The sequence below is a fragment of the Martes martes genome, assembly GCF_963455335.1.
Source record: "Martes martes genome assembly, chromosome: 4".
Classification (NCBI taxonomy): Eukaryota; Metazoa; Chordata; class Mammalia; order Carnivora; family Mustelidae; genus Martes; species Martes martes.
In genome coordinates this window covers 177,485,534-177,501,349 of record NC_137891.1, presented here as the reverse complement: position 1 = coordinate 177,501,349, position 15,816 = coordinate 177,485,534, and the positions used below count along the sequence as shown (strand labels likewise).

General features: G+C 44.9%; 1 protein-coding gene across 1 annotated transcript in view; it reads left to right on the top strand.

Moving 5' to 3' along the window:
• The first annotated feature begins 248 nt into the window (after nucleotides 1–248).
• The window catches only part of MICOS10 (mitochondrial contact site and cristae organizing system subunit 10), a 28,949-nt gene continuing 13,381 nt past the window's right edge, over nucleotides 249–15,816 (top strand). The window contains exon 1 of the mRNA XM_080802145.1: nucleotides 249–453. Coding sequence (XP_080658271.1) covers nucleotides 390–453 — 64 coding nt within the window. The 5' untranslated portion in view covers nucleotides 249–389. The remainder of the gene's footprint in view (nucleotides 454–15,816) is intronic.

Genomic DNA, 15,816 nt, shown 5'->3' with positions numbered 1-15,816 from the left:
TGAGTACATCAATGAATAAACCAACGCTGTGCCCTCACTTTCCCTGGGACTTTTCAGGGCCAACGCCGGGCGCTGGTGCGGAGGAAGGGCCTTCCCGACAGAGCTCTAGACGCCGCGCGGGAAGCCTGTCAGCCTCGCAGCCCTTAGGTAGGCGCGGCTCCAAGGTCAGGGTCACCTCCGGCCTCCAGGCAACCCGTCACCCTGACAACCAACTGAAGGGAAAAAACCACAAACCGGAAAGGGCGGAAGCATTCAGACCATCTCGCGATATTTGTCAGGCCGGCGCCGGCCTTCCGGGCCTGGGACCCGTGGCCGGCTCTCGCGAGACTTGCCTGCAGTTGGAGCGCGGGGCCCGACCTTAAGGAAAGCGGGAGCTGCGGGTGGGGAACATGTCGGATTCAGAGCTCGGCAGGAAGTGGGACCGGTGCATGGCGGACACGGTGGTGAAGATAGGTAAGGGGCCTCTCGCCCCTGGCAGGCCCCGCCGGGAGCCGAGCGGCCGGCTTCAGGTCCCGCTGACCAGGCCGGCGGAAGGGAAGCTCCGGGGGAGGTCAGGCCGACCGGTCTGATCCAGCCCCTCGGGCCGGGGCGATCTGACCGAGCTGGGCGGGAGGAGCCTGGTCCTCCGCGGGAGGTGGGAGGGGAGGAGTCGCAGCTCCGGGGGCGAGGGGTGGGGGGCAGTCGGGCTGGCAGGTGGCCGGAGAGGTGCAGACCTCCTCGAGTGGAAAGCGGTCTGCAGGGCACAACCTCGTGCCAGAGGCTGGACATTCTCCTCCCCGGTGCCACATTTCCAGCACGGGGCGTGGAGCCCGGTCAGGGGTCACAGTGCTCGCCAGCTGAAACAAGTGCCTTCTAAAGAAGGTCATGGGAGCGTTTTATAGACACTGCCAGGCCCTAACGAGCGTCGCTGTCATTCCGGAGTCGTAACCCGGTTTATTGGCAGCAGAGTAGTCTGCGGCCTGAAATTGGAGACCTAGTGATCTGGAAGGAGAATTGCCCTGGGAAGTAGGGGACTGGACACTTTTTTGGTCCCGGGTGTCCAGTCCCCTACTTCCCAGGGCAATTAAAAGGCTCCCGCGGAGCCTTTTAACACGTGCTCAGTGACGACACGGATTATGAAGTCACTGGATGGAGGGGAGGGGAAGGATGGGAGTTCACTTATGGAGCGTATACTAAGTGCCAGACACTGTGGTAGGTGTGCAACTCAGTACATTTATCTCATACAGGTCGTGAAATAGAGAGTCAGTGAACGGATTTGTCCAGGGTCCAGGAAGTGACAAAGTTGCTCAGAAATGGCAAAGTTGGATGTTTAACTCAGGTTTTCTGTTTTCGAGTCCCATGCTTTTTCTTTGATACTAATTCTTACCAAATTTGATGTTTTTTTATGGAAAGCTTGAGTATTTAAGAGGATTTAGGATTGTGTCCATTGAATGACGGTGTTGGAAAAGAACGAAGATTGAAAGCGCGGTGAGAGCAGAGATGAGTTCTCGTGTAGTCACTGCTGTATCCCCAGACCCTTTCTGGGTTTGCTTGTGCTTAATAAAAATTGTCGAGAGGGAGTTAGTAAGAGGAGTACGTACTTGAGCACAGCTGTCGCTTCACCCTTGAATTCACTTACCAGCTGTGTGATTGGGGGCAAGTTGTTGAGCCCCTCTGTCCCTGTTTCCTCATTTGTAAATTGACAACAGCAATTATTATCTCACAGAGTTGTTAGGATTACAAGTTTGTTTAAGTAAAGGCTTGGGTATGAATCACTTATTAAGAATGGGTTAGTCTGTAAGTGAGCCAAGTTTTTGCTATTGTGAACAGTTCACGTTTAGGAGAGATTTAACATGTGGCTCCTAAATGACCACGCTAAGTACTAAGCAACACGATGGCAGTAGGTCCGAGGGGGAGGCAGACCGCTCAGTTTGACATCATCCCTCTGGCTCTTCACCCTGGTCCCCATCCCCACTAGCTTTGTGACTTTGGGTCGGCTCTCTTCTGCACTATGAAATGGGGATAAAAAGATTAACTAAAAGAATTAGGAAGATTGAAGGATAGTAAAATACACAGGAAACTGAGCGCAGTGCCTGGCCCTTACATAGGCAGCAAATGTGATCATAATAATTGTTGATATTAATATTGTGTCACTGAGGATCACCTGAGGGAGTGAGCAACATGGCTGTCATTTGTGAGTGGGACATTGGTGGGGGAAGGGTGTACACAGGGGAAATAATTCGGTGAGGCACAGTGATACATGATTACCGATAAGACTTGAAATGAGCGATTCAGCCTCCTTGTGTTGTAGAGCTGTTATGAACCCAGTCAGTGTGGTGACGGGCTGAGGTCATCCAGTGAGAGTTTGCAAGGAAAATGGGCTTTCATCGGACCTTTGGAGAATGACTTGGACTTGGATAGTCAGGGAGCGTGGGAAAACTGGAACAGAGGCCCAGCCCAGTTGAACTCTTGTAGAGCAGGAGATTGAAGCATGGAGAGGTTAAAAAGCTAGCCATGGAGGAGCGGGGGTTAGAACCCAGGCATTCTAAATCCAGTACTCCTGCTGCATGAGGAAGGCTGGTTTGGGTGGAGTCAGAATTGTGAAATGTCTTAGAGAAATTCCACTTTATCTTAACGGCTCCTGAGTTGCTTTTGGCTTTTTCACATGCGTGGTGCGGATTCAACACGGCTGCCCTAAACACCTCTTACTTTTTGCTTCTCAGGCTCATTAGCTCTAAGCTGGTGGGGAATCATGGGATGGTTTTCAGCAACAAATACTTACTGAATTCTGGGCCAGTCTGGGCAAATAGAGAAGCAGAAGGCATTTCACTTCCCTCAACAGGGAATTGGTGTGATATAAATGGAATTTTGGTATGATTGTTCTGGCAGTGTTTTATACAGAACAGGTCAGGAGTTGAGGAGGCCAGCGGTGCTGTGGATTTGAAGTGGTGAAAGTCTGCTCTGTTAGACCAGAGAGGAATGGGTGTATTGAAGAAACGTTCAACTTTGTTCCCCATTTATAAAATGGAGATAGAAATTCCCACCTCCTAGGCTAGAACAGTGCCAAGTTCATAGTAGGAACTCAGTAAATGCTATTTTCTTCGTCTTTCTCTCCAACTGGTTAACTTCGCCTCATTCCGTTTCTTACAAAGAAGACTTCAAGGTTAGAATGTGGTTAAGGGGTGATCCGCTGATGGGAACTTGGACATAAAACACCTCGTTTACACGAAGTAAGGAAGGACTAGAAACTGATCATGGTGGATGGCAGGAGAAAGACCAATGAGAACAGCGATCATGATTTTGGTCACTTTTCTACTTACATGATTGAGTTGTTTGAGAATGATAATGAAGCTGAGTAGGGAGTTTTAATTTTGTGGGAGAAGCTGAGTTCAGATTCGGAGGGTGTCGTCCCTTTAGAAGTGGACTTAAAGAAAGGGCATAAGAGCGAGGAAGCACAGAAGGGATACTCGGGGAGCCTTTAGTCTGAGAGTCTTTGAGACGGTGGAGATGAGCACACTCTGTAGTGAGCAAATTGGTTCCTATTCCCGTCGGCAGTGATGTTGTGCGACCCTTCAAACCTCCTTGGCTGCTTGCTGCCTGGTCCTTCAGGATGGAGGTGGAGACTCACAACGGCCGCCCGCCAGAAGGTAGATGGGAGGTTTTGTAGAAGATGTAGGCTTTCAGCTACATATTGGTAATTTCAGGCTCTCGCTTGACAAGAGACTGAAGGGAATCCAAGGTGAATGGACAGCTCCCTTTGTGAGGACTTCTCTGTGTTTGGCTGCCTTAAACCTGAAGGGTTTTTGTTCTTTTCCCACTGGTTTGCTGAAAAATGACTTTTCACTGCTCATGTTTAGCCTAGATGTAGTACAGCTGAATTAAAGAGCACATAAGCTTGTACTTAGACAGTAGTTCTTTAGAAAAAACTGCTCTTCGCGATCTCTGACTCTGAAGCTGGAGCAATGTCTCAACAGAAAATTCTGTGATTTCATCCCGTGGGAAGAGCTGCATTGATTCACAAATACCCTTTCCCTGCCCTTCACCGTCATAAGAAAAGCAGTTTTATTTCCCTCGTTAATTTTGGTTTCAAGATACTATTTTGTGTATAATAGGAGTGTGATAGGATAGGTGGTTTCTAATATGGCTTGACCTAATGTATCGAGCCCACGAATCAAACAAAACAAAACACATGCCTCCCTGTAATAGACACAATAGGCCATTGTTCCTTACACATCTGTTGCTTTCAGCTCCTGCGCCTTTCTTTTCCTTTGTCCCCCTCACATTTTTACCCTTCTCTTTGGCCTGTGTTCTTATTCCTGCCTCTCATATGCCTTGCCTAGTTCCTCCATAAAGTTTGAGATTAATGTATTTTTTAAAATAAATTTGTTAGCGTTGAATAAGTTCCTAGGTGTCCTGTTTATTCTCCATCACATCACTAATTTTCCTTAATAGCACATGGCACCATCTGAAATTGGTGATTTGTTTCTTTACTCGATTGTCCGTCCTCGCTAGAATATGAACTCATGACGCCCAGAGACATTTTTGTTCACTGTTGATCGCCTAACCCCTGGCACAGAGAAGGCATATGCTAATTACTGTTAGAAAGACGTGTATTGCTGAGAATTTTACAGACTACATTCTCTGCCTGTATTTGCTTCTCACTGTGTGTTTATTAACTGAATGAGTTAGCATTTAAGTTAAAAAGTCAAGTCAGGTAGATTTCAGGTGAATTTTTGCTAGTTCACATGTTTGAGTGTGTGTCCCTGTAATTTGGGGGCTTTTTACCAACTCTTTATTTCATCTGGGGATGTAAATTATTGTCAGTAGATCTTCATAATAAAGTAGTAGTAGAAATGTTTGGGAGTAGTCAGCTAAGAAACATGAACCAGAGAACACTTTTGTATTTAAACAAGTAGAGGGTGATGTTGGTTTCAGTGGTAGTGCCAAAGCCTTATTGCAGGAAATTAAAAAGGAGTGAAGATTACATTTTATGAATGGCGTGTTCCGTTAGTTTTTATGTGAATGCGTCATTAATGGTTTTTTGCTAATTTTATGGATTTATTTTTAGGTTTTATCAGATTTATTGAATGCTCTGGTTTTCTTTCTGCCCTCAGTTCACAGACTGCACCGGCTGTTTTCCGTGTACATACCGAGTAATTTGTCTTGTGTCTACCCACGTGAATAAATCACACCTTCTTGTTAATGAGACTAGAAGGCAAGATATCTTGCCAAAATAGAGAGCTTAAAAGCCCTGGGACAGAGCTGGTACCCTCAGCTTGTGCTTGTTACTCTGGATTGGATGGGTGGTTATATCTGTTTTCTGTTTCCCCGGGAAAACAAGATTCCAGGAGATGAGAAAACCCCAGCTATAAGACTTCAGGAGTTGCTTCCCTGTGATCTGAGAATGTTTAAGCCCTGCAAGCATGGGTCATGGAAGCACTGCCGTTGTCCTCAGAGCCTTGTTGTAACTCTCTCTTGAATGCTGAAGGTCCGGCTGGCCGGCTGTGACCTCATGACCAAGTCGATGTCTGCGTGACAGTGGCCGGGCCTCAGAGTTGCAGATTTGCCGGAGGAGGCTTGGAGGAAAATCTGATCCCAGTACTTCCTGAATTCATGCGGAGGTCCTGGGTAACCTAATGTGACTTACAAAGTTGTACAATGGACGTGTCCCTTTTCCCCACATTTCTCTCCCAGTGAGAGGCCAGAGTCCAGAATATCTAGTCTTACTAACTTGTGAATTGGCCAGGAGATCCAGAAGGGAAGGGGATGTCATGGTTGGGGCAGGGTTGTCCGAGGCTGTGGTGCCTTCCTGAAAAAGGCTGTCCCTGCAAGGTAGGTATATTCAGCAAAGCAGGGCTTTCATTTTCTTGGTAAAGAGGAAAAGTGCAAGCCTGAGGCATTCACAGTCCTTCCCTTTTCTTTTCCCTGGCTTGGTTGGTAGAGTGTATGTCTCTTGATCTCAGGGTCCTGAGTTTGAGCCCCACATGGGGCACAGAGTTTATAAGAAAGGAAGGGAGGGAGGGAGGAAGGAAAGAATAGAAAGAAAGGGAGAGAGAAGTTCCTCTTAGTGCCTCATTTTCCTCATCTATAGAATGGTAGTATCTTTCTCAGGGGGTTGTTACAAGTAAGAATAAAATGAGATATTCTTTATAGAGCAATTAGGACATTACCTGTACTTGATAAATATTAGCCGCAGGCATGTGAATGAAAACTGGCAGTCATAAGTTAAAATATTTACCACATTTGCTTTCATCTTGCTGCTGCGGGTTGTATGGAAGCCTGATGGTCAGTATTCCAGTTTATATATATGTAACAGTAATGGTTAATGTATACTAACCCCCCTCCCCCAGTTTAATGCCAGGGATTCTGGAGAGCCTGGGGGGTGCGGGGCACAGATCGTCAGTAGCAGCCTTACCCTGGAGGGGCTTACCTTCTGGAGGAATGTGCAAAGAAGGTGGTGACCTTGGAGCTCCACCGTGGAGAGTGTGTAGGCATTTAGTAGGTGGACCAGGTAGAGGACTGCATTCAGGGCCTTGGAAGCTGTGCAGGCGTCATCCCAGAGGACCGAGAGGCTCTGGCTTCTGCTGGAAATGATGACAGCGGCAGTCATTCGTCCAGCACTTAGCGTGTGCTGCCGAGCCTGGCATTTCCGTTTTACATACATGACCACACTTAAGCCTGATTGCCCTATGGCGGATTTCCCCCTTTTCTTCCCCCAATTTTTTTTTTAATTGTGATAAAATACACATAACAGAATTTACCATCTGACCCATTTAAAAATGTGCAGGTGAATGATAGTCCATTAGTAGTGTTTTGCAGTTAACGCCGCCACCCCTCTCCGTGACTCTTCATCTTGTGAGGCCGAAACTCTGTACCTATTTAATACTGACTCCCCATTCCTGCCTCCCCCCAGCCCCTGGCCACTTCTGTTCTACTTTCTCTCTCTGGATTTTGACTTCAGTACCTCCTGGAAGTACAGTCCCACAGTCCTTGCCTTTTCGAAACTGATTTATTTCAGTTTGTGTAATGCCCTCAAGGTTCACCCACGTTGTAGCATATATCAGAATTGCCTCCTTTTAAAATCTGAATAAGATTTCGTTGTGTACGTATGTGTGTGTATAACACATTTTGCTTATTCATTCAGCTGTGGACGGATGGATGCTATTGTGAGTAATGCTGCTATGAACACGGATACACACCTGTCTTTTGAAGACCTTGCTTCCGATTCTTTTTGGGTACATACCTAGAAGTGGCATTGTTGGGTCATATTGTAAATCGATTTTTAACAGTTTGAGGATCTGCCACGCTGTTTTCCGCAGCAGCTGGACCATTTTACATTCCCACCCGGAGTGCACCAGTGTCCCAGTCATTTCTCACCAACAGTTGTTTCCTTCCTGCCTTTTTTTGCCGGTAGCCATCCCAGTGGGTGTAAGCTAGTATCTCATAGATCTCGTTGTGGTCTTGATTTGCATATCCCTAATGATTAGTGGTGTTGAACATCTTCACATGTGCTCACTGGCCATTTGTATATCTTCTTTGGAGAAATGTCTGCTCAAGTCCCTTTTCCATTTTTGAATTGGTTTATTGTTGTGTTTTAGGAGTTCTCTTCTATATTCTGGTTATTAACCCCTTGTCAGATAAATGATTTACAAATACTTCATTTATTTGAGAGAGAATGAGAGAGAGCAAGGGGAGAGGCAGAGGGAGAGGGAGAGAGAGAATTCCAGGCAGACTCCCTGCTGAGCACGAACCCCCCCCCCCCCAATTCGGGACTCGATCCTATGATGCTGAGATTGTGACCTGAGCCGAAACCATGAGTCAGAACCTTAACCAACTGAGCAACCCAGGCGCCCCTATCATGGGATTTTGATAAGGATTGCTTTGACTTTGTAGATTGTTTTGGGTAGTATTGACATGTATTAACAAACAGAATGCTGTTTATTAGTTTTTAATACTACTTATGTTTATATTAATGATAATTATATTAATACTGTTAGTATTAATACCATTTATTCTGCTACCATAGAATACTATGATACGGATATACCACATTTTGTTTATCCATTTACCAGTTGATGGACATTTTGGTTGTTCGTACTTTTTTTTTTAAAGATTTTATTTGTTTTTGAGAGAGAGCACGAGCGGGTAGGGGGTGGAGGCAGAGTCCAGGACCCTGGGATCATGACCTGAGCCAAAGGCAGACGCTTAACTGACTGAGCCACTCAGGCACCCAGTTGTTTGTACCTTTTGGCTTTTAGGAAAATGCTGCTGTGATCAAATATACAAGTTGGTTTTTTTTGTTGTTTTTTTTTAAAGATTATTTATTTATTTATTTGACACAGAGGTCACAAGTAGGCAGAGAGGCAGGCGGGGGGGGGGGGGAAGCAGGCTCCCTGCTGAGCAGGGAGCCTGATGTGGACCTTGATTCCAGGACCCTGAGATCATGACCTGACCCGAGGCTTAACTCACTGAGCCACCCAGGGGCCCAAATATACAAGTTTTTATGTTGGGGTCTGTCTTCATTTCTCTTGGGTACGTATGCCCCTAGGGGTGGGTTTGCTGGGTTGCTGGGTTGTGTGGCAACTCTTTGGGTAGCATTGAAGAAAAACCATGGAATGTGAAGGTGAAGAGTGACATGGTTGGATTTCTGATTCCAGAAAGATCACTGAAGTAGCACCAGGAGAATGAGTTAGGAAGAACCGAGATGAAGGCAGAGAGAGTGATTAGTATGTTGTTGTGAATTGATGCTGAAGATGAGGGGATCTGATAGAAGAAACCAAAACTAAGATGGGGACAGAGAAGTGGAACGGAGACCGATGTCACAGTGCTGTGCAGCGGTCCTATTTACAGAACTTGAAATATGCACCCTCAGGATTCAGGGTCTGTGTAAATGGAGGTGGTCTTGCTCTCGACAAATAGGAGAGGCAGGAGGGCAGCCCAGTCAACACTTTGCAGTTTATTAGTTTCTGGTACCTCTTGGGCTAGGTCGCTGGTTATATGCAGCTCAGTGAACAGAGATGAAATTGCTTTGCCATGCGTTCATTTTCATGAAAAGAAAGGGTTTGGCCTTGTTTCTTCCTTGTTAAGAAAGTAGGACTTTAAATGACTTAGCAGGTGACCTGCCTTAGAATTAACCAGCAGATTTTGTGTATTCATCCAGTAATCAGTTAAGTGTAGTGAAATTAATTGTGAAGGCCATTTCCATGTCAAAAAAACACTATACTGAAGGAGGCCACTGAATAAGGTCATGGAAAAAGAAAGCAAATTGTTGTTTCTCTGTAAATATCAGTTCATCTGATAAATGTGGGTTGCCACAAAGTATTGGTGGCTCACCAAAAACTGCCTTTTGGTAGACTGTGTTTGCAAACTGATCTGTCTCCATTTCATGGAGTGATATCACTTAGGATAAACTAAAATACTTCAAAGGTTTTTGCTGTTTATAGGTTTTGGGTCTCAAATTTGTACATGTTAATTGTTGAGTTAGTAGCCATATTTTGTTTGTTATATGTATTTCTAAACAGTTTTCGAGAGCAAAAAATACTTTTTTCCGTCTGCGGCAGCAGTATGAATAATGGAACATTGTGATCTTGCTAGAGGGGAATTTTGTGTTAGTGTTATAGAATAATGTAATTGGGCACTATATGGAACTTCCAAACATATTTAAATTTTTGTTCTGGCTGTGGTTTCATGCTTTCCTAAAATGTGGCCTGAAACAGTTTAGTAGCAAATATGCCGAATTGCTTTCTCTGGCAAGTGCATTTCAGTATTGAATCCAAGTGAAAATACAAATATTTACTTACAAAAGTCTTTTTGGTGTGGTAATATTTTTACTGTGGCCATTGACCCACTAGTAAAATGTGAGGGCATTGCTAGATTGGATCTTGTTTATTTAAAGACCATGAGAGGGAGAGAGAGAGAGGAGGCTAACTTTGTGTGAATGCCTGGTATCTGCCACTGTACTTGGTACACTAATGTATTATCCCCTTTTTACCCTCCTAGCAACTCAGTGAGGAAATTTATATTCTCTTTTTCTAGCAAGAAAAATAATGCTCAGAGATATTTATAAAAATTGAGCTGATTTTAAAATCTGTATTAAAGTATAAACAATCCAAAGTCACCAGAGCAGTTTTTACAATGAAAAACAAAGTTGGAGGTGCCTGGGTGGCTCAGTGGGTTAAAGCCTCTGCCTTCGGCTCGGGTCATGATCCCAGGGTCCTGGGATCGAGCCCTGCATTGGGCTCTCTGCTCAGCAGGGAGCCTGCTTCCCCCTCTCTCTCTGCCTGCCTCTCTGCCTCCTTGTGATCTCCCTCTGTCAAATAAATAAGTAAAATCTTTAAAAAAATTGTACTAACGGCAAAGAAGCACATGAAAGGATTTTCAATATCATTAGTCATTAGGGAAACGCAAATTTCAGTCATAATGAGAATACCCCTCCACACCATTAAAATAGTTAAAAAGACAGACTACACTAAAGTTTGACTAGGATGTTGGACAGCTGGAATTCTGGTGCACTGTTGATAGGGTTGTAAAATAGTACAACCACTTAGTAGTTTTTTTAAATATACCATCTAGTCATTCTACTCATAGGGATTTACCCAAGAGAAATGAAAACATTTGTTCACATGAAGTCTTACGGATGAATATTCATAGCAGCTTTACTCATTATGCCCCCAAACTGCAAAGAACCCGGAAGTCCTTCAGCAGGTGAATGGATAAGAACAAAATATAGACTGTCCATAAAGTGGACTGTTCATTAATAAAGGGAACAAATACTAATACATACAACAACATATGTACATTTCAAAATCATCTTGAGTAACAAACTAGACACAAAAGAGTATATACTATGTTCCATTAAAAAAAAAAGTACGATCCATGCCCAATGTGGGGCTTGAGCTCACAGCCAAGAAATTTAAGTCGCGTGCTCTACCGACTAAGCCAGCCAGGCACCTCCGCTATATTCCATTTATATGATGCCATTTGTATATAAAGTTCTAGAAAATACAAACAAGTCTGTAATGACAAAGTAGAGAAGTGGTTGCCTGGGGTAAAGGGTGGAGGGAAGGGTAGGCTGCAGAGGGACACAGGGGAACTTCTAGGGGTGACAGCCGTGTTCTGTTTCACGATTGGAGTGGTGGTTTCACGGGTATATACACTTGTCAAACACCGTAAGTGGCTGCAGTTCATTCTACAGAAATAATACCTCCAAAAGTTCTTTAAAACCAGGAAGAAGGAAAATACTCCATGTTAGTGAGGATAAAAGCAGCCACAGCCTTAGACTGCCTGTGGGAGTCTTGATCGGAGAACCACTTTGGAAAACTGGCAGTATTTACGAGAGCTAACCAGATGTATACCCCGTGACACAACGATTTCGGGCCTGGGTATCTACGCAGCAGATATGCCCCTGCGTCCACCAGATGACTTGCCCTGGAATGTTCATAGAACGCTATTCATAATGGCCCTGACTGGAAGCTCCCCAAATGCCCATCAGCGGAGAATGGATAAGTAAATCGGGGTACACTGATGTGATGGTGTGCTCTACTGCAATGACCGTGAACGACCTACAGCTGTTCACGGTGTTAGGCTAACATTCTCACAGTGGGATTCCACCTACAGAAGTTTAGAAATGGGTAAAACTACTCTATACTTGTCAGAATATGATTGCCCTCAGATGGAGAGCTTCGAATAAGGGAGCCCAGGCAGGCTTCTGAGGGTGTTGGTAATCTTCTGTGCCCTGCTCTGGCACACCTTGGGTGTTTTTCATCTGCAAATACATCCCGTGGTGCACTTAAGTGTGCAGCTTTCTACCTGTATGTTGTGTTTCAAGAAAAAGTTGGGTTTTTTTTAAAGATTTTATTTTATTTTTTTTTTATTTGACAGACAGAGATCACAAGTAGGCAGAGAGGTAGTCAAAGAGAGAGAGGAAGGGGAGCAGGTTCTCTGCTGAGCAGAGAGCCCGATGCGGGGCTCGATCCCAGGATCCTGGGATCACGACCTGAGCCGAAGGCAGAGAGGCTTTAACCCACTGAGCCACCCAGGTGCCCCTCAAGAAAAAGTTTTTAAAAGACATGTGCTGTGGGGCACCTGGGTGGCTCAGTTGGTTAAGTGTCCACCTCTTTTTTTTTTTTTTAAAGATTTTATTTATTTACTTGACAGAGATCACAAGTAGGCAGAGAGGCAGGCAGAGAGAGAGGAGGGGAAGCAGGCTCCCCGCTGAGCAGAGAGCCCGATGCGGGGCTCGATCCCAGGACCCTGGGATCATGACCTGAGCCGAAAGCAGAGGCTTTAACCCACAGAGCCACCCAGGCGCCCCAAGTGTCCACCTCTTGATTTAGGCTCAGGTCATGGCCTCTAGGTCGTGGGATTGAGTCCTCGTGGGGTCTCAGGGTCAGTGGGATTCCTCCTCTCTCTCTCCCTCTGCCCCTCGCCCTGCTCACACTCTCTCTAAAATAATAAATAAATAAATCTTGGGAAAAAAGATGTACTGTTACAGAATGGTCCTTTATAAAGTGAGAAAAGCAAATTGTAAAACATGCAGGAAGTGTGATCCCATTTATATAAATGGAATGATAAACAATAAACAATCCAAATTATTTCTTGGGAATATGATGATGCTAGGTGGGGAAGATCGTTAACTTTGCTGTTTTTATAATGTAAGCAAGAAAACACATAAGAACAGTTTCTGTTTAAAAAAAAAAAAAGTTACTTAGGGGTGCCTGGCTGCTCAGTTGGTAGAGCGTGAGACTCTCGATCTTGGGGTTACAAGTTTGAGCCCCATGTTGGGTGTAGAGATTACTTAAAAAGAAAGTCTTAAAAAAAATTTTTTTAAGTTATTTGTGGAGTCCGTTTGGCTCCTGTAGTTGAAGATTATGAATAATCTTCAAATGCATATGTTACGTCTAGTTTGTTATTTAACAGGTTAGTACTTTAAAGTGAAAATCTTTTTGAGCTTTTTTGCCAATTTTGAAATTATATTTGCGTCTGTTAATGGAGTTTCTCATTGGGTGACCTGTTAGTGGGTTTGCTTTTGGTGGATGTGATGGCCCATCGTCGCCTGAAGACCCCAGCAGAGTAACCTCCCTGGTTGAGGAGGCCGAGGGCTATTCGCCGGAGAAGCGGTGTGGGATGGTGAAAAGCCGAATGGACTTGGGACAGTTACGGACTCGCTCTGAGACTCAGGTTCCTAGTCTGTAGGAAACTGGTTGTCTTTTTTTTTTTTTTTTTTTTTTAAGTAGGCTTCACGCCCAGTGTGGGGCTCCAACTCATGACCCTGAGGTCGAGAATCACATGTTCAACCCACTGACCCAGCCAGATGTCACTCTTCATCTGTATGCTTGGGATGCGTGATTTTGATGAGGCTCAGGATGAGATAATAATCAAAATGGTTGTGAAAGCACTTTATAAATTGTAAACCCTACACAGGTGGTTCTCCACTGGGAGTGATTTACCACTATGCTCTGGGAACATGGGGCAATGTCTGGCGACTTGTGTGGTTGCCATATAGGGAGTAGGGGAGTGGGAGTGCTACTGACACCTAGTAGGTAGGGACAGGGATGTCTAGCAAGACATCCTGTCATGCGCAGAACAGCACCCAAGAATTGTACACCCCAAATGCCAGTAATCGAGTTTGAGAAACCTTGCCCTAGGCTTATGTAACTTCCTGAACATCTTACTCTCTGTGGCTCCCCGGCCACAGCCTTCCAGATTAATGCTCACACAACATGGGTCACACATTCGTGTATCACGTGCACGTACTTTCTCAGCAACTGAAATCGAGGTGAGAAATGAAGAAGAAAAAAGAACAAATAGAATATTTAGAATGATTTGAAAGAAAGCATAGCCCATTATTATTAGGGCCTTTAAAAAACACCGCATGCATGCATATGGGAAAGATAGGGCATATGAGAATATGAGTCCGTATTGACGACGACGGGAAGTCAAGTAGCAAAATGGTGCATGGCTGGGAGAGCGGGCTGGCCGCAGTGCTTTTTTCCCAGGTTGCTTCAGTTGGGTATCTGCAGGTAGAATTTAGAACTGTTTGATTGAGAGTTAAAAGTGCAAATGGGAGGACTTGAAATCCCGTGTGTTTATGTCAAGTTTCTTTATCCAACCTAAAGCTGCATTAGAATGCTTCGTAGGATAATTTATAATTATTGTAACACTCTTGACATAATTGTTGACAGATTTGTAGACTTACATTGACAAATGTTTACGAGTCAGGACAAATGTTTCTGATTGTCAGAACTTACACGTGTAAACCACTCAAAATTTCTGTCTGATTTTCAATGATTAACTGGAGTGAATGATTTAAGCAGCACATTTCACCTTTTGCTAAGAAGCAGCCCTAAGAAAGCTGCTACTTTCTTGGCATCATCTCAAATGATGAAATTGAAATAATTAGTTCGAGGGCTTTTTTTTTTTTTTGACCATTTTAGTATCGGCCTACATGTGACAAACCCTGAACTCATGAGCTCATAAATATCCCATTTTGATCAGAAGCAAAAATGGAGTATATTACTGCTCTAGTCTCACATTGTCTTGACATTAGAATATGTGCTACCAATCGTACAAATTCCCAGAAAAGATTGGCTGTCACCATCAAAAACCCACAGCATATTTTTCTTCTTGTTCCCACTACAACTTGAAATTCGTTTTATTTCCGCTCATAACTTCTGTTTTAGAAGACTTTTTTTTTTCTTTACTCAGTTTATGAAAATTGAATTCTTGGCTTCTCTATATATGTAAGTGCCGTGGTTTGGAGAGGTGTATTTATGGGGCTCTGCGGAATAAGGATGCCTTCAAGAAAGACTGCAGACCACTACTGTAGTATAAAGTCAGCTGGGCACCGTTGCTTGTCTTGGGCCCCTTATTAGAGTCAGATTTGAATAGCAGAGAGAAAGATGCTTACAGAAGCCCCGAAAGTCAGATGAATCCTTGTGACACCTTTGCAAATGCTGTTTTGGGATATATTCCCCATTTGCACCAACAGGACCTTAAGTGCAAAACCACTGGTGTATTTTTCCAATATGTGAGCCTCTTTTCTATCTCTGCTCACCTTTGTCCATGACTGTGTCTTAAGGATCCTTTATTTAAGAGTCGTTACTGAGTGTGGTCACTCCCACTGTTCAGAAGTTCCTAACCCCAGACCACAGTCACGCCTCAAATGCCTTCCCTTTCCATCCTGCCTAGCAGGGGGGACAGGGGAGCGAGAGACCACAGTATATAAGCTACCAGTTTCCAGTCAGATGGGCAGAGGAGAGTGCGGTCTGGACCTGTCTCCCACTTGGACTGCTGTGACAGCTTTCTCTTCTTGGCATCCCCGTCTCTGATGGGGGCCTCTTCACATCTGTCCCCATTGCCACCAGAGCAGGCACGTTGTCAAGTGCTCATTGGGTATGTTTCCCTCGCTTGATTCCCGTTACTGCTTCCCTCCTGCTTACAGGAGAGGTGGGGGGCCCTTAGTGTGGCTCCATCGACCTCACACTGGATGACTTGGCAACAAGGAGCTCCTGGGAACCCGTTTCCCTTGCCCCCTGTCTGCCCCCCGCAGAATGGTTTGGGTATCCTCTTCAGTTCTTTTCATGCATTGTACCTGTTCCCGTCATTGTACCTCGCACCTCGACCTTCTGGCTACAGTCGGCTCCAGCCCCGGACCTCCTGCGAGCTGACCAGTCGCAGGGCCTGGCCCGGCAGCTCTGGCACACAGTAGGGGCTCTGTGTATGCTGAAGGAAATGCTCACGCATAGTGTTGGCCGGGACAACTTGGGAAGATATTTCGTTTACTTTAGGGAGTCAAAAGTTTTAAAATAGCTTTGTGTGTCTGTGAGGGGGGCAGTC